This window comes from Trachemys scripta, unplaced genomic scaffold, assembly GCF_013100865.1.
Source record: "Trachemys scripta elegans isolate TJP31775 unplaced genomic scaffold, CAS_Tse_1.0 scaffold_28, whole genome shotgun sequence".
Taxonomy (NCBI): Eukaryota; Metazoa; Chordata; order Testudines; family Emydidae; genus Trachemys; species Trachemys scripta.
The window spans coordinates 2,862,476-2,886,874 of record NW_023260513.1 but is presented as its reverse complement, the minus strand read 5'-3'; the positions used below and the strand labels follow the sequence as shown (position 1 = coordinate 2,886,874).

Here is a 24,399-nt window from a genome sequence, read left to right as displayed (position 1 = left end):
ACCCCCCCCCTCACTCTTGGTACCAGACATCGCTGTGCAACATCAGTGCAAATCCCTACCGAGTTAAGTAACTGTACTATGCCCCCCTTACTTCTGCGCTGCTGCTGATGGAGGCGCTGCCTTCAGAGCTGAGTGCCCGGCCAGCTGCAGTCACTTTCTGGCCATCCAGCTCTGAAGCCGGCACTGCCACCGTGTAGCAGCGCAGCAGTAAGGGTGGCATGGTATGGTAATGCCACCCTTGCTTCTGCGCTGCTGATGATGGCAGTGCTGCCTTCATAACTGGGCGGCCGGAGAACGACAGCTCCTGGCTGGGCACCCGGCTCTGAAGACAAGGAAAAAGGACGAGCAAGAGAAAATTATGGACTTTTGTTCGTATTTCAAAAATTCACCCAGACGGAGGTCAGAGGACCAAAAAGGAGGTCATATCTGGGAAAACTCAGATGTATGGTAACCCTATAATTTGTGTGATCTTGTGACTGCCCTACAATATCCTTGAGATCCCTTTTTGGGTTGGGACCCCCAGTTTGAGAAACGCTGGTCTAGCAGACAGAGGTCTAACAAGATCCAATGGCTGGAAGATTGAGACAGGTACATTTTTACTAGTGAAGGGCATTAACTGCTGGCCCAGCTGTATTCTCCATCACTGGAGATTTTAAAATCAAGAATGGGTCTTTTTCACCCCCCCTAAAAGATCTGCTCTGGTTCAACCAGGAATCAATCCAAAGCCGTTCTGTGGCCTGGCTTATCCAGGAGCTCAGATTACAAGTGTCCCTTCTGCCCTTAGACTCTAGGAAGTGGATGCTAGGTGGTAAGGGCCCAAACCTGCAAGGGAGGCTACAGTCAGAGGCTGCTCTTGGAAAAGTTGGCCCAAGCGTCTCTGAGGGCAGGGAGCGTCTCTGTGATCTGGGTTTGGACGGCTCCCAGCACAACGTGGTCCTGAGCGGTGACTGAGTGTTAGGGGAATGCAGATATAATAGCGACGGCTGTTCCTTCTGCTCAGCCAATTCGACTCGAATTGGATCCCTCCTGGCAGAAATGCTCATGCCCCTTGAGGCCGCATCCCGTTCAGGGGTGCGTGGGTGCCCTACACGCTGCTTTGTAGGGCAACCCCTTTCTTCCATGGTGGGGCAGCTGGGTAACAGCTGCACATTAGCACCGCACAGGGATTGCTCGTCAGATGCTGAGATGCAACCGCTTCTGGGGTGGGGCAGGGAGGGAACAGCTGCACAGTGATGCTGCACCAGGGTCGCTCATCCAGGGATGAAATGCAGCCACCTCTGGGCTGGGGTAGTTGGAGAACAGACGCACAGTGACACGGCCCAGGGATCAGTCAGCTAGTGCTGAGATGCAGCCACCTCAGGTGGGGAGCAGCATCCATTTAACGGCGAACAGCAACAGTGCACGTTTTGGAAAGGAAAGGAAACCCACAGGGTGCGGTGCTTAGAGAGGCAGTACAATGCAATCAGCCATGGTGAGATTTGGCCAGGACCCCGGGGTGCGTTTGTTGTGGTAGCGCTTACTAGCCCAGGTACAGCCCCATTGTGCTTGGCGCTGTACTGACCCAACCAAAGCGATGGGCCCTGCCCCAAAGAGCGGGCAATCGAAGTTAGGCCAGGAGTGATCACAGCCTAGTTTGGAGTGCTCCGCGGGAAAGCCAAGGCTGCCAGCAGAGGCCTTGGCTGGCCCTTGAGCCGTCTGGTGAGCCCAGGATGGGTTTGAAACCTCCAGCTCTGGGACGTGGGAGTTACCCCTTCTGGCCTCCGCCTTTCTGGACTGACCTTTCTCACCCTCTCCCTGCAGCTCCGGTGAGGAAGTTGCCTTCAAAACGTGCCGAGGAGGAGATAAAACCCTACTCTCTAACAGACCGAGAGTGTAAGAGACCCGATGCGCCGGCCCAGGGTGGAGGGCAGGGAATGGGACATGGGGCCTTTCCCCTCTATGGGGCGCTGGCTCTGATCCTGCCTGTGGATGGGGGACTGGCTGGCTAAAGGGGGTGGGAAATGAGATACAGGGCCATTCCTCTCTTAGGGGGTGCCCACTCTGATCCAGCCCCGGGGGGAGGGGCGGAGCAGTCTGGTTGGCTCGGGGTGGGGAACGGGATAGGGGGCGCTGGCTGTGATCCAGCTTGTGGATGGGGGACTGGCTGGCTCAGGAGTATCCCCACCTAGGATGTGCCCCACTGTTCCCAAACAATCCCAGGAGGTTTGCTGTGGCGCCCCTAGTGGCTGAGAAGAGGCAGCACGTGGCTGTAATGAACATCAAAGGGGGTTTTGAGGCTGCTGGACCCTGTGGGCCCCTAGCCTGACTAACCCAGCCTGCACTGCCTAGTGTCACCACACAGGGGCGCCTGGACTCAGCAGGGCCGTGACAGGGGGCCCCCGAAATGAGGCTGCTGGTACGTCTGGTTTTCAGTATGTCCCTCCCTTCCCCCGTTTGCTTTGACTGGAATGGGGGGGGGGGGCTAGAATGATTCCCCTTTCCCTTCTGCCCCCAGCCCAGCTCCTGCACTGTCCGCTCCCCTTCTGCTTCCCCCTTTGCCTCCCTCACCCAACGCATACCCCGGAGGGTTCTTTACTGCAATGCACAATGATCCCACTTCACCCACCAATCAGCCGTCAACCACACTGCCCTCTCCAGGAGCCACTCCCACAGTTGTTGGGGGCTAGCCCACCTCCCCCCTGATGGGGGAGGGCAGATCCCTGCCCCCCACTTTGCAGAGAGGACAGACTAGACCCCCCCACACACACACTGCTAGCTGGAGGGGTTCATCCCATGGCTATCACCACACGGCAGGGGCAGATGGACGGGACTGTCTGTATTACGTTCTATCGATCTTATCTAGCCCCCATCACCATAGGATCTGAGCACCTCACAGTAGCCCTGGGAAGCAGGGCCCTGCTATTATCTGCCTTCTGCAAATGGGGAAACTGAGGCACACAGGGAGGCTAAGTGACTTTCCCAAGGTCATTCAGGGAGCCTGGGGCAGAGACAGGAATAGATCCTGGGTCTGCCTAGGCCCAGACAAGCACCCTCACCACTGGGCCATCTCTAGACAAGAGGGGCTGAGAGCTGGAGAACAACCTGGGCCCTTCTTTCTTAACATGCCCTTATGTCACACGTCCTGGGCCTCTCTAGCAACAGGAGGTCCCAGAACTCTATGACTCTGCAAGGTTCACCCCCTCCCACTTCGTTAATCCAGGATCCCAAGGGCCCCCAGGCTGTATCTGGGTTAGGAAGAGGGGTGGGGGGGGTATGAAGCAGGGCCGGAGGGTCTGATCCTGGGCGTCTCCCTTCAGTCCTGAAGGAGGAGGTGGAGCCACCCTGGCCCTTCAACCAGTCGCATTCGCTGAACCGCTCCAGCAGCCTGGGGAACTCGCCGGTTCGCACCTGCCTCAAGCCCTTCCTCAACGAGCAGGAGCTGCTGCGGAACCTGCGCCTCTGCCCCCCACACGCGGCCGCCCACCACCTGCTCAACGGCGAGCAGGGCGAGCCGGCCGCCCAGAGGCGGAGAACCAGGTACGGGGCGGGGGATGTTGCTGCTCTAACCCTGATGGACCCAGCTGACCTTGTACCTAGGAGCGTGGGCCCTTTTATGGAGGACATCCTGCTGGGCAGTGCCCGGTCACAGGGATCTAGGCCGCTGGGCAGCGTTGGGTCATTCAGATTTGGGTGGCGTCTGGTCGCAGGGAGAGGGGCGGCATCCAATTATGGGTGGCTTCCATTAGCGGGGCTCTTGGCTGCTTGTCAGCGCCTGCTCCTGGGGATTTGGGATCAGAGCTGCCAGGTGGTGCCCGGTTCCGGAGATCTGGGTCGCTGGGCTTTTGGACGGCATCCAATCCCATGAGATCTTGAGAATCTAGAACTCTGATCCTACAGATCTTGGATCTGGGCTGCTGGTTGACACCTTGTCCTGGCAATTTGGGGGATGTGGGTGCAGGGTGGCCTCTTCTGACTCAGCCAAGAACCATAGGGGAGGGGCAGTAAGGGGGACAGTGACCCTCCTCCTTATTCTCCTGGCCCTGTGTTTTGAACTGCGCTAACCCACAGCTGCTCAGCTCTGTCTCCTCCCCCAGTTACCCGGAGGGGGCAGCTGCAGACTGGATGTGGGGCCTCCCTGCTCTGGGCCAGACTCAGTGGGGCTGTGAATGTGGGGGAGTCGCTCAGCACCAGGGAGGTGGAAGCAGCAGTCACGTCATTTCGCGAGTCCTGGCTGGACCACCCGCTTTGCATGCTTATCCTGATCCTACACGTCTTGCACACCCACCCCAAGTGCTGTCTTGGGGGGAGTTGGCCTTATTTTGCACACACTGCCAGCCCTTGGTTTGCACGCCCATGTCAAACTTATCCCCTTCTCTGGGCTGTAGACGTTCCCGCTGAGGCCCGGCTCCCCACCCACTAGCATTGCGTGTTCGCTCTGATACCAAGTCAGTGCAGATTGCCCTCGGTTTACACTGGCGAGGTGTCGAACTGGTGCTGTTTCCCCTGCTTTCGCACGTCTGCATCGAGTGCTAGATTGGTGCCAGCTGCACTGGCTTTCCCATTCACGGCGACTCCCACATCGGTGCAAGGTGCACTAGTTTTGCATGTTCCCACTGAGTCCTGGGTGGGTCTCTGTCACACTAGTTTTGTATGAGTGCCGGATCGGTGCAAGGAGACCTTCTTTCGCATGTTCACGCCGAGTGCTGCATCAGCACAAGTTGCACTCGTGTTGCACGCTGTGCTGTGGGATCTGTGCAAGCCACACTGATTTTGCATGCCAGGTTGGATCCGTGTCAGCTGTGCTGATTTTGCACACTCGTGTTGCACACCACCATGTTGCATCCATGCCAAGTGCTCTGATTTTGCTTGCTCACCCTTTGCAGCTCAGATGTTGGATTTGTGGGAGCCACACATGTTGGATCTCTGCATACCTCACTGATTTTGCATGCTCACCTGTTGCACATTCAGATGCTGGATGTGTGCGAGATGCATTGATTTGGCACGCGCAGATGTTGGATCTGTGCAAACCAAGTAGTTTTGCACACTCACCCTTTGCACACCAGCACGTTGGACCAGTGTGAGCCACACCGCTTTTCCACATTTGTGCTTTGCACACCGGGTTGGATCTGCATCAGCTTTTGCATGCTTGTGTTGCACATAATAGTGTTGGGTCCCTGCGAACTACTCTGCTTTTGCACACTCGCACTTTGCCTGCTCAGCGTGTTGGATCCATGTGGACTGCACTGATTTTGCGGGTTCACCCTTTGCATGGCCGGGGTCAGCTCAGTGCAACCCCCACTGGTTTTGTACGCTCACGGTTTGCACACTCGGGCGTTGCATGCCCAGGTCTGGATCAGCGCAAGCCGTGCTCTGAGCTGCTCTCACTTGACATCACTGCCAGCCAGTTTCAGCTCTGGGCTAGTCACCCAGCTTTGCCGCTTGCCCCCTGCTTTCCAGCCGGTTGGGGAGTTATTCCCACTTTTTCCAGCGCGGTTGAATTTAGCCCAGCAGAAGCAACGCCTGGTGCCTCTAGTCGTTCCCACTGCACGTCCAGAACCACACAATAGCTCAGCTCATCTGGCGACACAGGCGGGATAAGAACCGGAAGTCACTAGCCATCTCTTTTTGGGTGGGGGGAAGGGATCCTCCTTAGGTCACATTTTCCCCAGCCTGCCTGGGATCTAACCTGTCTTCTCTCTGTCTTTCTCTCTGCCCCATCCTCCCCATCCCAGCTCCCTCACCCGCTCGGAAAACACCAGCCATTGACGTCGCCGCTGTGTCCCCCACCCCCGTCCCGGCTTGGTCGTCCATTTGTGTCTTGAGATCTCGGCAAGGGGCGGGGGTTCAGCCCCATCGCGCCTCCCCAGCCCTTTTTTATACGCTTGGGGGACTGGCGCAGACGCCGGGTTATTTCCGGGGCTCAGTGGGTGTTTTTCCTGGGCTGCTTGGTTTTCTATGGAATGATCCTAAAACACCCTCCGAAGAGGGATCCGGTCCCGTTAGCACGGTAGCTCTCCCCCGCCCCCTTTTTTTTAAATATGCGTATGTTGTACTTTGGATCCAAAACTCTCAGAGGTTTACAGTGGGAAATCTGGTTCTGATCGTTCCTCCCGTGCCGGATCTCAAAATGGGATCCGCTGCTTGGTGCCTGATAAGATCCTCCCACTTGTGTTTGTCTGTAGGTGGATTTAAAGCGAAGGATCCACTGAAAATTGGCAACCTTAGACTCAGAAATAGGACCCCCTTGTTTGTCTTGGGTTCTAAGTGGGATCCACTCTAGCTTGCCAGGGGACTCAAACTAGGTCTCCTCAATCCACTCTAGAACCAGGTCCCCTTGCAGATCACCAATGGCTTACTTAAGGATAGAATCCATGTGTGTTCCTTAGTGGGTGGATCTAAAAGCAATCCACTAATTTGCTGACTTGAGAAAGGGATCCCTTTATTTTTCTGAGTGGCTGAATCTAAAAGGGATCACCAAATGCTAACCTCATAATCAGAAATAGGCTCCCCTTATGTTTTTCGGTGGATCTAAGTGGGATCCAATGTGGGTGGAGTCTAGAGCAAGGTGCCCCTTGTGGTTCATGCTTGCTGGATTTAAATGATTACTGCTGATCACCAATTACTGGTTATGTTTCTTAATTGGTGGATCTAAAAGGTATCTGCTGCAGGTCACCAATTCCTGGTTTTAAAATGAGATCCCATGTGATTTGCAGTTGGTAGATTTAAAAAGATCCACTCTTGCCCACCAACAGAAGACTCTGAAATAAAGTCCCTTTGTCTTGTGGTGTTGCTGGATCTAAAAAGGATCTGCTGCTGATTACCAGTTGCTGGCTTCAAAATATGACTCCTTCCTTGTTTCCCAGTGGCTGGATCTAAAAGAGATCCAGTGCAGATCACCAGTAGCTGTCTCCAGAATAAGATCTGCTTCTGTATTCTCTTGAGTGGGTTAGAAAGGGATGTGCTTCATGCTGCCAACTACTGAAACCAAACTCAGATTCTTTGATTGGTGGATCTGAAAAGGGGCCCACCTTAGCAACACCCAAGACCGACAGGCTCCTGCGTCCTCCAAAGGCGATCCGTTACATGTTGCCAATTGCTAAATCCAACAAATAGAGCCCGCCCCCAGCTTCCTGGTTGGCTGGGCTGCCATATGGCTCCATTACAAATGCCTCCTAAAAAAGTTGTCTACAAATTGCCAATGGCTAGAACCTCCAGAGGGATCCACTGTCTACTGTCAGATCCCTCCGAGGGGTCCCTTCAGCTGACAGATCCATGGTAGGGAGCTATGGAGGATGCCCCCAAAGGAACCACTGTTAATGACTTCTCAGTTGCTTTTGCCCCAGTTCCCCTGAAGGCATCACAGCTGTTCGTAGGCAGAAGAGTCTAGTGGATTAGAGTAGGGGGGTTTGAGAGCCAGGACTCCTTGGTTCTATCCTCAGTTCTGGGAGTGGAGGGGCCTAGTGCGTTAAAGCAGGAAGGCTGGGAGTAGAGATCCCTGAGTCTCTTCACAGACTCACAATGTGAAACTGGTCAAGTCCTTTCCCTGCTCTGTGCCTCAGTTTCCCCATCTGTAAATGAGGATAAAATTAGGGCCCCATCTCCCAGGTACGTCATGAGGCTTAATGAAAGTGTTAATTAGTTAATAATTATTAACACTGGAAAACTTTAGTTCTAAATCCTCCCTGACCCCAATCTGGTGCACTTATTTTTAAATTATATTAGAACCTGGAGGCCCAGCTGAGATCAGGGCCCCTTTGTGCCAGGCGCTGCACAGACACACAGGGAGAGACAGTCCCTGCCGCAGCTGAGATCAGGGCCCCGTTGTGCCGGGCGCTGCACAGACACACTGCGAGAGACAGTCCCTGCACCAGCTGAGATCAGGGCCCCGTTGTGCCCTGCCTCAAAGAACTGACAATCAGACCAGGCAGATAAGGGAAGAATTGTTCTCCCCATTTTACAGATGGGGAAACTGAGGCCAGAGAAATTCATGCCTAGATCCTCATCGGTATGTAGATACCTGTGATGAAGTGGGAATGTTCTATAGTAGTTATATGAGACATATACATGCCTCAGTTTCCCCGTACTCAGTGCTCCCCGTCAATACCGTGACAGCGGCAGCTTCTTCCAAACAACGTAACCGTTGGTTAGTCACCCGGCACACGGCAGCTGGAGGTTCTTAGGTCAGCGTGGAGGAAAGAAGTTCAAGCACAGTGAACTCCATGGTCAGGCACTGTCTCTCTCAAGCCGACCTCCTTCCTCCGCTCCCAGCTTCCTCCGGAAGCCAGTACTCCTCCCCCACCTCTCGCTCGTTTGTTCTGGGCTTTTTGTTCAGCTTCCTGGCAGAGGGGCGGGGAAATCCATGAAGCCCTGGAGCTCAGTCCTCCCTCACTGGCCCCCTTGTTAATCTGGGTCAGTTTCCACCAGTTCTTTAAGGGCTCTTGGTTCCACCCAGGCAGGGAGGGGACCCCCACCTATATCTCTTAGCCTACTCTGAGAGCAAACTTAAATCTGTTCCTCCACTGGGTACCAGTGCCACATGCAGGGGAAACTGAGGCACACACAGGCCTCCATACAAATACTACAGAAAGTCCCCACTCCTTCACAATGCCCATTGAACTCACTAGCTGTTACCCACCTAGATGCCTGGGAGGATCTGCACCTCCAGGACTTGCCAAAGGTCACACCCACACATTGGCAGAGCTAGGAACTGAGCCCAGAGCTCCTGGCTCCCAGCCCAGGGCCTTGTCCACCAGCCTTCCAGCGCATCGCTAGCTCACTGGGTTGACAGTGTCTCTCTGATCTCTGGCCCCGTTTGTCCCCTCCCAGCCACCCAGGGCTCTGAGCTGCCTTCGGTCGTTAGCGGGAACATGAGCTTTTGTTTACATTTCAATAAAGTTTGGAGATTTTTTTAATTATTATTCAAAACCTTCCACGGACGCCTTTGTCGTTTATTGTTGCACCACAGGGGCTGAGGGCAGCTGCACTGTTCTGCCCATCTCGGCTCTGGAACCATCTCCTGGGGCTGTGCTGTCAGGAGGGGAGTGGGATCTAGTGGTTAGAGGGGGGGGGGCTGGGAGCCAAGACTCCTGGGTTCTATCCCTGGCTCTGGGAGGGAAGTGAGGTCTAATGGGTTAGAGCAAGGAGGCTCGGAGTCAGGACTCCTGGGTTCTAGCCCCCGCTCTGGGAGGGGAGTGGGGTCTAGTGGTTAGAGCAGGGGAGCTGAGAGCCGAGACTCCTGGGTTCTATCCCTGGCTCTGGGAGGGGAGTGGGATCAGTGGATTGACTCTTGTCGATCCCTGCAGGTATGCAGCACATTGCTAGGGGTGGGGACGGGTCTCTCTGGGGGTACAGAACCACTAGTCGTTGCCTAGCCAGCCCCGTTCACCAGCTGCTGGGTGCCCTGAATAATAAGCTAAGTGCAGCAGTTTGATTGAACCCCACCTGGAGGACTGCACAGGACCCCTTGGTGCTGCCCAGGTCTGGAGTATAATCCAGGATGGCTTTGCCAGGTGCTGCCTTCGCTGCTTTGTGTCAGCTGGGATCCTCTCAGGCCAGTAGACTGATCCCTAACATGGCTACCATCTTCCACCTCTAAGGATCCCAGAGTGATTTCCACCTTTGCTGAAATGCAGCCACCTCTGGGGTGGGGCAGCTAGGGAACAGCCCCACAGCAATGCTGCACGGGTGTCACTCACCCAGCGCTGAAATGCAGCCACCTCTGGGGTGGGGCAGCTGGGAAACAGCTGCACAGGGACTCTGTGCAGCCACTTAGGACAGGAAGTGAAGTGGGTCAGTGGATCTTGTAGGGGGAAAGGCAGGGAGGTGAAATGCAGGTGTCGGAGTTGGGATTCGGACAGGGCCCTGTGCAAAGGAGGTCTTTCAAGATCACGAGGGTTGTCAGGAACAAGGGCATCAGCGCTGAGTGCCAAGGAGGAGTGCCCCAGGCTGAGCTGCCACCCCGTTCCCTTCAGCACGGTGTGGACCATGGGGTCAGTACCGCCTGGGAGGGGAGAGTGCCCCCTGCTGAGCCCCCCACCTTAATTCCATTCCATCACATTGTCTGTGCTCCCATCCCATGAGACTCCATGCCATGTCTGGCCTCCCCCCCCAGCCTGGCATCCCCCGTCCCTCACTTTCCACCTCATCCTCATCACCCTCGCCGTCTCCTCCCCTCTCTCCTCCAGGGCGAGTGCTGTGGGGCAGGACGGCCTGGTGGCTCAGCGGAGTTCCTACAGCCGCTATGGGAACCCTGCCCCGTTGCCTGAGGGGGTGGCCGGTGGCGCTGAGAGGAGAGAGGGTGAGTGGGGCAGGTGCAGGATGCCACACTGAACCGGGACGGGGTTTCCAACTCTTACTATGGGCGGGGGTGTGTGTGTCCGGACTGGGATCGGCCCTTGGCATCCTGGCAGGTGGGCATCTCGCTGCTCTGAGCCACCCACCTCGAAGCGCAGCACACAGGCTGCAGCTGCCCCCAGAGCCTGGTAGTTCTGTCCCAGCCCCTTGGAGCCTGCCGGAGTGCTGCCAAATCTTCACTGGTCTCTTACTGAGCCGCCACCTCACACCCTGCTACACTCGGCATTGGGGTCAGCACTGACTGCCAGGTGTACTGAGACCCCCACGTCCTCCCTGCTCCCTGCAGCACAGCGCCCCCTAGGGGCATACTGGAACATTGGGGCCAGCAGAGCTACTGACCCCACTCCCTGCAGTCCCGAGGCGGCTAGGGTAGGAGGTGGGGGGATTGGGAGCCACTATCAGGGAAGTTACAAGAATTGCTGCTCACTCCCCATTTTCCTCGTTGACCCAGAGAGCAGCCGAGAGCCACTAAGGAGACTCCAGGACTCAGAAGGCCGGTAAGATTCCTGCTTCCGCTGCCCGCCTCTGGGACCCCTCCAGGACACCCCCAACTCCACAACCTGCTCTCCCCATGCTATCCCCCCGCTTCTGGGACCCCTCCATGACCCGCCTCCAACCTGCGTTCCCCACACCGCCTGCCTCCCCTCTGCTAGGATCCCTCCCTGTGCTCCCCATGCCTCCAGCATCCCCAACTTCTGGGACTCCTCCGTGATCCCTCCTCCTCTGGCTTTTGTTCCTTACACAGCCCGCCTCCCTCGTTGCTGGGAGCCCTCCCCACCCCCTGATCCACCGCCCTTGGACTGTGCTTCCCACGTCACGCCCCCCCACACACACACACACTCTGGCAGTACTCGAGAGGACACTGACTGGTGCCTCCCTCTCTCTCTGTCAGGTTGGACAGCACAATAATCACCAGCCAGGACCCATCACATCCAGCCCTCCTACCCCAGCCAGGTGGGGCGGTCCGTCACTCTGAGGGCACCTCCCCTCCCACCGAGCTGGCCCTGACGGACAGGACTAAAGACCCAGGCATCCGGAAGGCCTCGGAGTCAAAGCCCTCAGGCCGAGGAGATCCTGTGGACTGCCTCCCTCCACGGCTCGACAGCAGGTGGTACGACCGAGCCAGAGTGCCATGGGGGAAGCAGCTATCTTGGACAGTAGCGGGAGTGTCACGGGACGCCCAATGGATCCGCTACAAGCAGGAATATCGCAACACCAGGCCCTGGTGAGCAGGGGGGCAGCTAGCACTAAGCCAGCAGAGACCCAGGCCAACAGGCCCATCTAGTCGGGTATCCTGCCTCCTCCCTGCTGGGACCAATGGGCCCATGTCGCTTGGTATCCCAGTATAAGCTTGATTGTCTACTGGCTGGAAGGATTCCCCTGAAATTCCACCTGGTCCATCCCAGCCCCACAGTGTGTGTGTGGGGGTGGCTTTGGTCTGGAAAGTTTGGGAGGGGCTGTCACATGAGGTTTTGGGGAGAGAAAAGGAGGCCCCAAGACCAGGCACCAGTGTCCTCCCCTGCGCCCCCCCCCCTTCCGCGGTGTTTTCACTCTCGTTAGCACTGGGGGTAGTTGGCAGGGAGAGAGGAGCCAGGGAGGGGTCACTGCGCGGAGGGCGCAGAGCTGGAGACATCAGGGAGCTGGGCAGTGGGATACGTTCTCTCTAAACCCGTGTTTGGATGGGAAATTGGGTTTTCGATGAGATGGAATTGTTCCGTGAAAAGCAACTGATCCTTGTGGGGAATTTCCATTCCCTCCCCCACACCTCAAAAAAACGAAAATATTTCAATTCTGCAAGGCCGCCGCAGAGCCTTATGGGAGTTGTAGTTCAGTTTACTCCTGTCCCCATGGTCGACTATGGGCCAGGCTCCCTGGCTGGACTATGTCTCCCATGATGCATCTGCCTCTCCTCACCGAGAGACTGTGGTGAATCATGGGAGATGTAGCCCCTCCAGGAAGCCGAGCCTAGGGAAGAATTTGGGGGCATGAGACACCTGAACTACGATTCCCATTATGCAGCATGACCAGGGGCTCCCATGATGCAACCGCCTCCCCTCTCGAAGAGCTCACAGTTAAGGCTGTATGTCTGTCACAGTCACGGAGGTCACAGATTCCATTACTTTTGCAGCGGCCGGTGCAACTGACTCAGGGGCTGCCCGAACATTTTGGGTGTGGGAGGGGGTCTCACGTCCCTGTGGCTCCTAGGTGGAGGGGCCAGGGGGCTCTGTGCGCTGCCCCTGCTTGCAGGCACCACCTCCGCAGCTCCCACTGGCTGCGGTTCCCGGCCAATGGGAGCTGCAGAGCCAGATCTCGTGGCAGGGGCAGTGCACGGAGCTCACCTAGCCTTCCCTCCCTCTAGGAGATGCAGGACATGCCGGCTGCTTCCGGGGAGCTGCGCGGAGCTGGGTAGGGAGGCTGCCAGTCCCTCCAACCCCACCCAGCACCAGCGGGGGTCCTAGGCCGTGCACTGCCACCCACCACCCCCAGCACCTGTGGGGGTCCCAGACCATCCCTCCAGCACCTCCGGCCGCCCTGGTCCCCGGAGCACCCGTGGCACCCTGGCCCAAGTTTTAGTTAGGGGCATATAGTACAACTCATGGACAGGCCACGGGCATGTATTTTTGTTTACTACGCGTGACCTGTCCATGACTTCTACTAAAAATACCCATGACCAAAACATAGCCTTATTCATGGTACATCATCAGATAGATCTACAGTGGAGGCCCAGCCTACAGCAGAATAACCCTTCTGAACTGCAACTCCCATGATGCATCTGCCTCTCTTCCCTGAGAGACTGGTGTATAATGGGAGATGTAGTCCAACCTGGGAACCTGGACTGAAGACACCCGAACTACGCTTGTTTAAATCAAAATATTTCACTTTTCAGACTAAATGTTTCCTATTTGAATTTTTGCTGAAAGATTGAATGTTTTCACGGGGACCTGCCCCTCTCCCCCACCCCCTCATTTTCCAACTAGTTCTGGGTCAAATGCTGCCATGGGTCATAGCAGAGCACCCAACTGCCCTATCCTAGATACATTCCTATGGGGGTGGGACATCTGTGGGGAGGAGATCCCCCTGCCTCCCTGCTCTCTGTCTTTCATCCCTCATCTAGACACCATCATTCATCTCTTTCTCCATCTCTCTCTCCTCTAAGCTTCTCAATGCTCCGCCTCCCAGGCCCCCACTCCCTGGCTGCTCCTTGCTGGGGCATTAGAGTTAACATCAATGGAGAGGGGTGGAGCCAGAGATGCAGAGGGTGGGGTCAATGGAAGGTACTCAAGATCGGGGCTGTGACCCATACCAGATAGCAGGGAGCCACTGCCCCTTTCCATGGTGCTGGGGAGTCCAGGCAGAGAGGAGTGGGATCCCAGTATGGAAAAGGCCAAGCCCCAATTGATTGTTTGCATATCCTGGTTATTTGGTGCTACGGGGGGGTTACATTTCCCATCCTGCCGGTTCTGGCCTCTGCACTTGTACGATGGTTTTAAGAGTGGCAGGGTGTCGGGCCTTTTAAAGAGAATGAAATAAACAAACCAGCGAACAGATGGATCTGCAACTCCCCCATGAAGAGAGCGAGATCTTGTTATTAACCTTAAGCACAAGCACCCATTGACTTCATTAAGCATGTGCTCATTTGCTTGCAGCATCATAACGGTTTGCTTAAAGCAATTACGGCAGGATCCTGAGAATGGGATCTGGCAAAAATCCTGGCAGAGTCTTCAAGAGTGGCTTTGAACAGGCACTTGACACATGATTTGAGTTAGAAGATGGTATCGATGGATTTCTTCAGCACGGGGGTCGGGTGGCGTTCAGTGCCAAGGAGCACTTTTTTAGAGGCCTGGGATTTTGTGCATTTTTTAGGTTTTTCGCTAACTATTTTGGTCATTTTCAGGTATTTGGTATTTTAATAGATATCTGTATTATCGGATGAAGCCATGATTTACGGGCAAGCGTGCCATTAAAAAAAGAATTTAATGTCAGAAATCAGCTCTTTTAAAAAAAAAAAACAAGTTGTCACGGATTCACAGGACTCGTGCTCTTTCTTGGCTGCGTATGGTCCCTGGGAGGAAGCCCCTACAGTGTGACAGTCCTTCTTGGGAGTCCACTCTCTCTTGGGCGTTAAGCCGTAAGCCCCTCCGCCTCCTGGAACCGCGTCTCTCTGAGCCTTCAGCATGCCTGTCTCTTGCCGTGCGCCCCCTCAGGGAGTCTACTTGCTCTGGACCCCTGGGGCCTCCACAACCAGAAGGAATAATGCAACCCCAATATCTAGCCTGCCGTGACTCTCAGCCAGCATAAAACAGGAGGGTTTATTGAGCACCTGAACACAGCATAGAAAACTCTCAGAGACTCAGGCCTAACCTCCCTCAGCACAGTACATCTAGGTCTCTCCTGCATCCAGGTGGGCTCTGCCTGCTCTCTCCACAGCCCAGAAGCCTCCTCGTTTCAGCCCATCGTCCTATATCATCTCCCACAGCAGCTCCTCCCCTGTCCTTTGTCTTTGGTCCCAGATAACCAGCTCACCTGGGCCTCCTCTCTTCCATCGTTTGTTCCCCACTGGCTGGAAGCAGTGGGTCAAGCACCGGGGTCCTCTCTCCTCAGCCCTTTGTCCTCCCACTGGCCAGAAATGGCTGATTGCCAAGCTGGGGTGGGCCTACTGGTCACCAGTTGCTAGGGTCTCCCATCTCCAGGCAGTTGTCCAGGGTCTCGACTGCTAGGCGAGGTCACACCTGATCCTCTGTAACAACAAACTCCCTCTCCCGCCACCTTGTTACACACACAGCACACAGGGAAACTGAGACCCACACAGTATTCATGCAAAACTCTTAAGAAAATCCCCCACTTTGTCACACATGTCATGTGGTATGTGTGTGTGTCCCTGATGCTCCATGTTGGAGGGCCTGAGACCGTGTGTGTGTGTGTGTGTGTGTGTGCCAACTCCAGTGTTATTGTTTATTAATTGTATTGTGGTGTCACCCCATCAGGCCAGGTTGCACAAACACATGATGGAAAGACGGCCCCTACCCCAAAGAACTCGCAATCCAAGTCTACGATGCAACAGCCAGTCTGGGGGGCTGGGACAGGGAGTGCAAGATGATGGTGATCAGTCTGATATATGCAACTGTCACAACACAGAAGGCACCTGGCTGTTCCCATGGCTCTGTGGGGAGTTGAGGGGCAGGACGGCAGGGTGGAGGGATAGGAGCGTGCGCTGTGGTGCTGGGGGTTCTGTCTGTGGTCTGCAGACAGAAAGAACGGTTTCAGAGTAGCAGCCGTGTTAGTCTGTATCCGCAAAAAGAAGAACAGGAGTACTTGTGGCACCTTAGAGACTAACAAATTTATTAGAGCATAAGCTTTCGTGGACTACAGCCCACTTCTTCGGATGCATATAGAATGGAACATATATTGAGGAGATATATATACACACATACAGAGAGCATAAACAGGTGGGAGTTGTCTTACCAACTCTGAGAGGCCAATTAATTAAGAGAAAAAAACTTTTGAAGTGATAATCAAGATAGCCCGGTACAGACAGTTTGATAAGAAGTGTGAGAGTACTTACAAGGGGAGATAGAATCAATGTTTGTAATGGCTCAGCCATTCCCAGTCCTTATTCAAACCGGAGTTGATTGTGTCTAGTTTGTCATCAGAGATCTACAACCTATCCTGAAAGATGATCCTTTACTCTCACAGATCTTGGGAGACAGACCTGTCCTCGCTTACAGACAACCCCCCAACCTAAAGCAAATACTCACCAGCAACCACACATCACTGAACAAAACCACTAACCCAGGAACCTATCCTTGTAACAAACCCCGATGCCAACTCTGTCCACATATCTATTCAAGTGACATCATCATAGGACCTAATCACATCAGCCATACCATCAGGGGCTCGTTCACCTGCACATCTACCAATGTGATATATGCCATCATGTGCCAGCAATGCCCCTCTGCCATGTACATTGGCCAAACCGGACAGTCTCTACGCAAAAGAATTAATGGACACAAATCTGACATCAGGAATCAAAATACTCAAAAACCAGTGGGAGAACACTTTAACCTGTCTGGTCATTCAGTGACAGACCTGCGGGTGGCTATATTACAACAGAAAAACTTCAAAAACAGACTCCAACGAGAGACTGCTGAGCTGGAATTGATATGCAAACTAGACACAATCAACTCCGGTTTGAATAAGGACTGGGAATGGCTGAGCCATTACAAACATTGATTCTATCTCCCCTTGTAAGTACTCTCACACTTCTTATCAAACTGTCTGTACCGGGCTATCTTGATTATCACTTCAAAAGTTTTTTTCTCTTAATTAATTGGCCTCTCAGAGTTGGTAAGACAACTCCCACCTGTTTATGCTCTCTGTATGTGTGTATATATATCTCCTCAATATATGTTCCATTCTATATGCATCCGAAGAAGTGGGCTGTAGTCCACGAAAGCTTATGCTCTAATAAATTTGTTAGTCTCTAAGGTGCCACAAGTACTCCTGTTCTTCTTTAGACAGAAAGAAGCAACTGTTAGGGCCGCATCCTGCAATTATTTTAAACCTCCTCCTTGGTGGGGGTTTGAGGCCATGTGTTTGTACAGCGCCTGTTGGGTTATGAAAGGAAACCCAGGAGGACACCACAATATATGAAGAATACATTAATTATTATAATGATGAGTGGGAGTCTTGTTCCCAGAGGGGGCCCCTCCTCAGGGAGGGAGGCAGCAGGGAGGGGGACCACACATGGATGGGAGTCAAGTCCCATGCCACCCACAGGGAGACCTGGGGGAAGGATGGAGTCAGATCTGCAGCAGCAGCCAATTGAGGCTCCTCCTCCCTCCAATGAAGTCCCGCCTATCACGAGTTAAGCTCCTCCCATGTATGGGGTAAGCCCCTCCCTCCAATGTGGCCCCGCCCCCTGAACGAGTTAAGCCCCTCCCATCAATATGTCCCCTCCCCTATTATGGGCAAGCTTCGCCCCTGCGTGGTTTAAGCCCCTCCTTCTAGCTGAGGTCCTGTGAACACTTTCTCTAATGCGCATGCGTACAAGCCCGCACTTTTCTCCTTTCTTGCGCCAGGGAGGTGTCAGTGCGGACGCGCAAATCTTTTGGACGCCCAGGTGCCTTAGTGCGCATGTCCTGATCTGCGCAGGCGCCAACTGGACAGCCAACGGCTTTTATTTTTTTAATCAGCCCCCCCGAGTGCGCATGCGCTCTCTGGTCGCCGGACGGTCACCTTCCCGGCGCGAGGACGAATTGCTCTCCTCCCACCGGCGCGTGCGTAGTGCCGACAGACCGCTGGGTGGGAGGGGCGACGCGTGCGCATGGCACCTTCCCGGACGCTCGGGCTTTTCAGTGCGCCTGTGCGCCGCGCCCGTTGGTGGCGGCGGCGCGTGCGCAGTGGTCTCGCCGGCTGAGCGGAGCGAGCGAGCAGCCGGGGCCGCCCCGCGTGTCCGTCATGTACCAGCAGAGCCGGGCCGTGGCCGGGTTCCTGGGCCCCGCCGCCCGCTGGTGGGGGCCGCGCTGCCGCTGGGGCGGGGCCCGGTGGCGACCGGGCGAGTCCCCGCGCTGCTGCTACCGGGCGCGGCAGCAAGTGAGTGACGGGCGGGGCGGGTCCAGGGACGGGTCGAGGTCAGGGGGCGGGGCCAAAGACAAGGGGCGGGGCCAAAGACAGAGGGGCGGGGCTGCCATGCTGGGGTGAGAAGGGGGTGCAGGTCAGGGCTAGGTTGTCCTAGGCGGGGTCCTGGGGCAGGGTCTATGGAGGGTGCATGGGCTGTGGGATACAGGATGCATGACTGGAAACTGGTAGTGTGGGGGAATGCAGGATGCGGAAGTTGGGGGCTGGAGGGGTGCAGAGGCTGGGGGGGGTGCCAAGGCTGGGACCTGGGGGTTTGGAGGGTGCTTGGTCTGAGGGGCTGTAGAGGACTGGGGGGTTGCATGGTCTTGGAGAAGTGCAGGGTCTGGGGTGTGTGCATGGGCTGAGGGATGCAGAGGTTGGGGAGTGCAGGGGACTGCAGAAGCTGGGACCTGGGTGGACGGCAGGATGTAGAGCAGGGATCTCAAACGTAAATGACCACGAGGACCGCATGAGGACTAGTGCATTGAGCCGAGGGCCACATCACTGACACCTGTCCCTGCCCCTACTCCACCCCTTCCATGAGGCCCCACCCCTGCCCCGCCTTTTCCCTGCCCCCATTCCAATCCCTTCCCCGAAGTCCTCACCCCAACTCTGCCCCTTCCCTGCCCCCAGGGGGTGTGGGGTGTGGTGGGGGCTCAGGGCAGGGAGTTGAGGTGCAGGAGGTGTGCAGGGTACAGCAGGGTGCTCAGGGCAGGGAATTGGGGTGTGGAGTGCAGGAGGGGTGCAGGGGGCTCAGGGCAGGGAGTGCAGGAGGCTCAGGGCAGGGAGTTGGGGTGTGGGGTGCAGCAGGGGGTTCAGGACAGGGGGTCAGGGTGCAGGGTGTGGCAGATGGTTGGGGTGCATGAGGGGTTCAGGCTCTGGCCCGGCACCCTTTCCTAGAGCAGCGCCGCACACCATGGCCAGGGCAAGCTCCCTGGCCCCGCTTTGCTCTGCTCTGCTCCAGGAAGCAGCTGGAGTCCTGGGGGCGTTGGAGGGGGGGTATGGCGCCATGTGCTGCTCTTGCTGCTCCTCCAGGTACCTCCCTCAAAGCTCCCATTGGCCGCGGTTCCCCGATCCCGGGCAATGGGTGCTGTGGGGGACGGTGCCTGGAAGAGAGAGCACAGAGCCCTCTACCCCGCCCTGCCTGGGGCTGTAGGGCCATAGTTCCAGCCGCTTCAGGGAGCGGTGCGGGGCTCGTGGCGCCACAGGGTAGGCAGAGGGGCGGGGGGGCATGGGGAACTTGGTAGGCCGCACGAAAGAACCCTGCAGCCTGCATGTGGCCCACGGGCCGCGTGTTTGAAACTCCTGGTGTAGAGGCTGAGGTCAGGCATTGCATGTGGTGAGGGATGCAGAATGCATGGTTGGGGCCTGGGGGTGCAGAGGACTGCAGACATTGGGGGATGCAGGGCTGGGGCCTGTGGTGGGTGCAGGGGCTGGGACTGTAGGGTGAATGAGGTGGGGCATAAGACTACAGGAGTGGAGGGGCAGTGGTGGTGACTTTGAGTGCAGGGTTGAGGGGTAAGGTCTGTGGTTTGGCTGGGAATGTGGGGAGCAGGGCTGTGCAAATCCATGCCTATGTAGATTAGGATCAGCTCTAGAGAGAGCTAAAGGTATAAATCTTTTCACTCTTTCCGCCTGGTTATGTGTCAACTCCACCCCAGGATTTTGGGGAGGGTTCATCAGGGGTGCACGTGAGATTGGTCTGTAGGGGACTGGCTATCTTAGGGGTGGGGAAATGGGATATGGAGCCTTTCCCCTCTAGAGGGTGCTGGCTCCAATCTGGCCATAGGTCGGGGGCCACTGGGAGATGGGGCCTTTCCCTTGTAAGGACCCCAGCAGAATCTCTGAGTGGTTTCAGTCCCTCTAATTGCTTCTTCCTTCCAGGACCTGGCCTCCTGTTGGGACAAGGCCCCACAGGCACTGGGCCCACCCATAGCCCTGAAGTTCCACTTGTCACTGGTAGAGCAGCAGGTGGAAGCTGTCAGGACCCTCCTGTTGCCCCCACCAGGGGCCAGCCTGGTGGGTGGTACCTTCCCGAGTTCATCGGAGCAGAAGCTGAGCCTGCGTGAGCTGCTGCAGGGTCTGGAGCAGGGGTGCCCCCGCCAGCTCGCTGCCCTCTCCCCTCTGGAGGGCATGGAAGCCTCTGTCACCACAGTGGATGGGCAGCGGGAGGACGACATCACCGTGCGTGAGGGCACCGGCCTGGACAGCGCCTCCCTGGACTCTCTGTACAGCCTGTTTTACGGCAAGCCCTGCTGGACACACTTCCAGGCCACTGCCGGTACAGCCACCGGTGCCACCTCTGGCTCACCCGGGAACCACGACCCCAACATGGAGAAGCACCTGGCTGTCATGTACGAGAAGCTGCAGCATGAGGTACGCCACGGCCCGGGTGCCTGGGTCCCCTGCCTTTCCCTTGGGTGGGCTGTCTGGATTCTCGACCCCTCATTTCCCCCTTCTCCCCTGGCTGTATGCCTGGCTTCTCCATCCCTCGTTTCCCCATGCCCGCTGCCCGGATTCTCTTCCCTGCCTGGATCCCATCTCTGCTGAACACTTTTCCTGCTAGCGTCTGCCAGCCCCAGGCCTATAGGGCGGCTCTTATTTCTGTTCCTCCTTACACAGCCGAGCCTTCCTGCCCTCTGGGCTCTCCAGAGCGACCTACCGACGGCTTTGAGGGGTCACACAGCTGCAAGGAGCCTCTGAGCTCAGCCTGAATGAGGAACTGATGGGAGCCTTGTACTCCACCCTTCCCTCCTGGGGGTAAAGGGAATCCATTGTTGGGGCAGAACGGGCAGTGGGGCAGGGCATACCCCCGCATGCAGCATCCCCTGCCAATCTGCTTCAGCCCTGCACTTCAACACACGCCCTGTAGGGGGCAGAGGAGAGCGCACACCATCCCTGGCCTGTCTGCTGAGGCAGCTAATGAGGGGGTTGGCTAGGGCCAGTGGAGAGGGTGGCTTTCTTATACACAGGCCCCATGTGCCACTGAGGGATCTTAACTGTCAGTGCAACCCCTGATCCAGCCAGCAGGGGTTATCTTGCTGAGTGAGGGGCTCCTGCCAGGGTGTGAGCATGGCATGATCACTTGTATTACAGTAACACCTAGAGGGCCACCTGTGCAATGCCCGGCGCTGCACGGACACACAGCGAGAGACAGTCCCTGCCCCTGCTGAGATCAGGGCCCCGTTGTGCCGGGCGCTGCACGGACACACAGCGAGAGACAGTCCCTGCCCCTGCTGAGATCAGGGCCTGTTGTGCCAGATGCTGCGCAGAGGCACAGGGAGGGACAGGCCCTGCATTGAAGAGCTCACACTGTACCTAGACAAAGGGAGGATTATTCTCCTCATGTTCCGGGGAACTGATGCCCAGAGATTCATGTCTTGCTCAACGGCACAATGAGTCAGTGGCCGAGCTGGGACTTGAACCCAGCTCTCCTGGCTCCCAGCCTGGTGCCTTCCCATGGCCCCTCTTCCCTTACTGAGCCTTCGCTCTCCCCCCCCTCCTCCTCCTGTAGCTGCCGAATTTCTTGCTGAAGATACCTGACTATGGGATCTACTCCCAGGACGTGGAGTTTGTCAACGAGATCCTGCACCTGAGGACTCGGTCAGTGCCAAGCCAGGGGTGGGGGCAGGGGCAGTGGATCAAGCCACTTGTCTTTTGGAGGGGTGGCAGGTGGGATCAGCCCACTCTTCCCATGGGGGGGGGGTGAAGCTTAGGGGCTGTGCCACTACTCTTGCCCTGAGGGAGTGGTGGGACTGGCCCACTTTCCCTTGGGAGGGAGGATTGACTTAATTCCTCCCATTGGCGAGGGTTGTTGGGGTGGGGGGAGATGACCATGCCCCCCTCAGAAGGGGTGGGCTTATCCCACTCTCATCCTGGGAGCAGGTGGGACAGGCCCATTCTTTCCCCAAGGGCTGGGAGGGTTTGGACCGGCCCATTCTTCACCTGGCCTGGGGGTGGGTGCCACATTGGGATCCCCTCAATCTGGAGGCCCCAGCCTTAGCCTGAGGGCTGTTCCCTCCTTCCCCCCCACCAGGGGCCGAGTCATGTACCAGCTGGCGCTGACCCTGTGCCGCCTTGTGGCCTGGAACTACTTCGCCAACATGCGGCTAGAGGTGCTGAAGCTGACACAGCACCCTGAGAACTGTAGCATCCAGGCCCGCTGGCGCATCATAGGGATCCCCTTCCACGTCCTCTTGCTGCGCTTCTACAAGAGGGAAAAGAAAGAGCTGTACAGGTGAGAGCCCGGCCTGGCACCCTGCACCCACCCTCCCTCAACGGGTTGTACAGATGTTCGCTGCTCCTGTCTCTTTGTTCTGATGAGCTGTGCAGCCACTCCTGGGAGTTGCCCTTTTTCCTTCCCTGCTGGGCTTTCCAGGGCCGTGACCTCCCTGAGCCAGGGCTAGGGACTGTTTAACTTCAGCACAAAGCAATGCCCCTGCTGCCCTCAGAGATGGGGGAACTTTCTAGCCCCTAGGACTGCTCCTCCCCCAATGGGGTCTTCCCCAGCTGCTCCCAGTGTGTGTGTGGGGGGGGTGTTTTCTCTGCCTCTGAACTGCTTGAAGCCCTAAGATTTGGTATTCCCCTGGAGTAAGTCCCAGCATCCTTCCCCTCCTTGGCCCTTAGAGCAGAGGTTCTCAAACTGGGGGGCGGGCCCTTCTGGGAGGAGGGGAAGAGCTATAGGGCGGGAAAAAAGCCTTACTGCACATATTTTACCCACAGCAGTGAATAACTAGCAAAGCCCCTTCAGTGGTTCTCAAGTTGTGGCCCACAAAGCATGCTCAGGGCCATACGGGTAGTATTGGATGCAGCCCATAGTGGTGAATAGGTTGAGAACCACTGCTCCAGACATATCAGGCCCTCAGCTGGCACTCTGCATTCTGCCAGATTTCTGTTCATACAAAGTCACTGCCATCCGTACGTTAACTTGTTTGCTACAAGGCGGCGTGCACGTTTAATTGTCGGCACAGGCCCCAATGGCAGGTTTGCGCTTGCTCTTATTGCAACGGAATGTTGTGCCACAGATACGAAACCCTCAAGTGACAAAGAAGCTGAAACTGATTCAAGTGAAGTGTCGCTGCATGTATCCGTATATGTATTAGTGTGGTGGAGGGGGAAAGACTCAAAGCGGGGGGGGGGGAGGCATGATCATAAAAGTTTGAGAACAGCTGCCTTAGAGACACCCTGCCTGGGGGGCTAGCAGTGCTCCCCTCCCTGCCCCCCCAACCAGGCCCCAAACCTCCCCCATAAGCCTTACACTAGATTTGACTGTCCTTTATTATACTCCCCTTCCAGGACCTATGACGCCTATTCTACTTTCTTCTTGGACTCCAGAGGGCTTATCCGCTGTCACCGGATAGACAAGGTGAGTGCCAGGGCGGGCCGTACCACTGCCGGGGCAGGTAGCTCTTCTGTCTCCTGGAGTGGAGCCAGGGCACTACTGTGTGGGGTCCTGGCAGATGACCCGTGAAAGCAGCTGCCCCAGCGTTTAACGCCTGCCCCTCTCCCCCTCCATGTAGCTGATGCCGTCCCCGCCACCTGTGGTCAAGGTGAAGAAGCTGCTGGTGGCCACGCTGGTTGGCCTGGGCCTGTTGGAGCACAAACCCTCTCTGCAGCTGCTCTTATCTGTCCTGGCTGGCAAACAGCAGGGGGCGCCAGTGGGCTACAGGGACAGCTGAGCCAGCCCCGGATGTTGTGACTCTTGTGAGCTGATGTCGCCTCAACGCACAAAACCTGGCCCGCCGGCTCCGCTGCATGGTCTGTGCCCTGCCCCCTCCCTGCCAAGCACTGTAAAGAACCACTTGTAACTTAACTGTACATAATAAAGCCCTGTGGAGAAATGGCTGGGCTGGGGCCAGTGGCTCTGGGACGGCAGGGAGCTGGGGGGCGGCTAGGCCTGGAGAGACCAGCTGTGTTAGAGGCATAGGGAAGCTGTGGGACACCAGCATCTCACGGGGGGGGGGGGGGCGGGAATTCAACATGTAGGGAGGGCTTATGGCAGAGGAAGCACATGGGGCGCTCATGCCTCAGCCCTGGGGGGGGTAGAGGAGACAGCAATAGGGGCTGTTTAATCCTAGCACAAAGCAATGCTCCCTGCTGGCCCCAGAGATGAGGCAACTTCCTAGGGCTGTTCCTCCCCTGGTGGGGGTCTTCCCTAGCTGCTTCCAGCTCAGTCCTCCCTTCCCAGCCGTATGGGGTGAGAGAAAAGGGTTGACTGCGGAGAGCACTCACTCCTTCCTGGCAACCCCCTGCCAGGTGCCTTACAGCTGTGTTGGTGCTGCTCTAACCCCTTGACCCCACCCCCACACTCAGCAATTACAAACAACCCCCACCCCCTGCAGAGAACAACCCCTAGCAGCAATGAGGCCACAACCTAGGCAGTAGCCAACTCCAAGCAGTCCCGGGGCACTGACATCAGCTGCCCTCTGGTGAATTCCAGGGCCATGGGGG

The 24,399-nt window shown here is 56.6% G+C and overlaps 2 protein-coding genes across 4 annotated transcripts in view; both read left to right on the top strand.

The window, feature by feature from the left end:
- Positions 1 to 13,184, top strand: part of ATAT1 (alpha tubulin acetyltransferase 1) — a 23,633-nt gene extending 10,449 nt beyond the window's left edge. Inside the window, exons 8-12 of one of the 3 annotated variants that reach the window (XM_034757569.1) lie at positions 1,801 to 1,872; positions 3,297 to 3,516; positions 10,164 to 10,276; positions 10,784 to 10,829; positions 11,225 to 13,184. In XM_034757569.1, coding sequence (XP_034613460.1) covers positions 1,801 to 1,872; positions 3,297 to 3,516; positions 10,164 to 10,276; positions 10,784 to 10,829; positions 11,225 to 11,561 — 788 coding nt within the window. In that variant the 3' untranslated portion in view covers positions 11,562 to 13,184. Of the gene's footprint in view, positions 1 to 1,800; positions 1,873 to 3,296; positions 3,517 to 5,711; positions 8,910 to 10,163; positions 10,277 to 10,783; positions 10,830 to 11,224 lie in introns of those variants that run through there. The other 2 variants (XM_034757567.1, XM_034757568.1) reach the window with 2 other exon arrangements.
- A 4,363-nt stretch (positions 13,185 to 17,547) lies between these two features.
- On the top strand, positions 17,548 to 23,793 carry CUNH6orf136 (chromosome unknown C6orf136 homolog). Its single transcript, XM_034757566.1, has 6 exons — positions 17,548 to 17,925; positions 19,834 to 20,325; positions 21,464 to 21,552; positions 21,986 to 22,186; positions 23,245 to 23,314; positions 23,469 to 23,793. Exons 1-6 carry the CDS (start codon positions 17,791 to 17,793, stop codon positions 23,625 to 23,627), a joined length of 1,146 nt encoding a protein of 381 aa, XP_034613457.1. The 5' UTR covers positions 17,548 to 17,790; the 3' UTR covers positions 23,628 to 23,793.
- Positions 23,794 to 24,399: the final 606 nt, after the last annotated feature.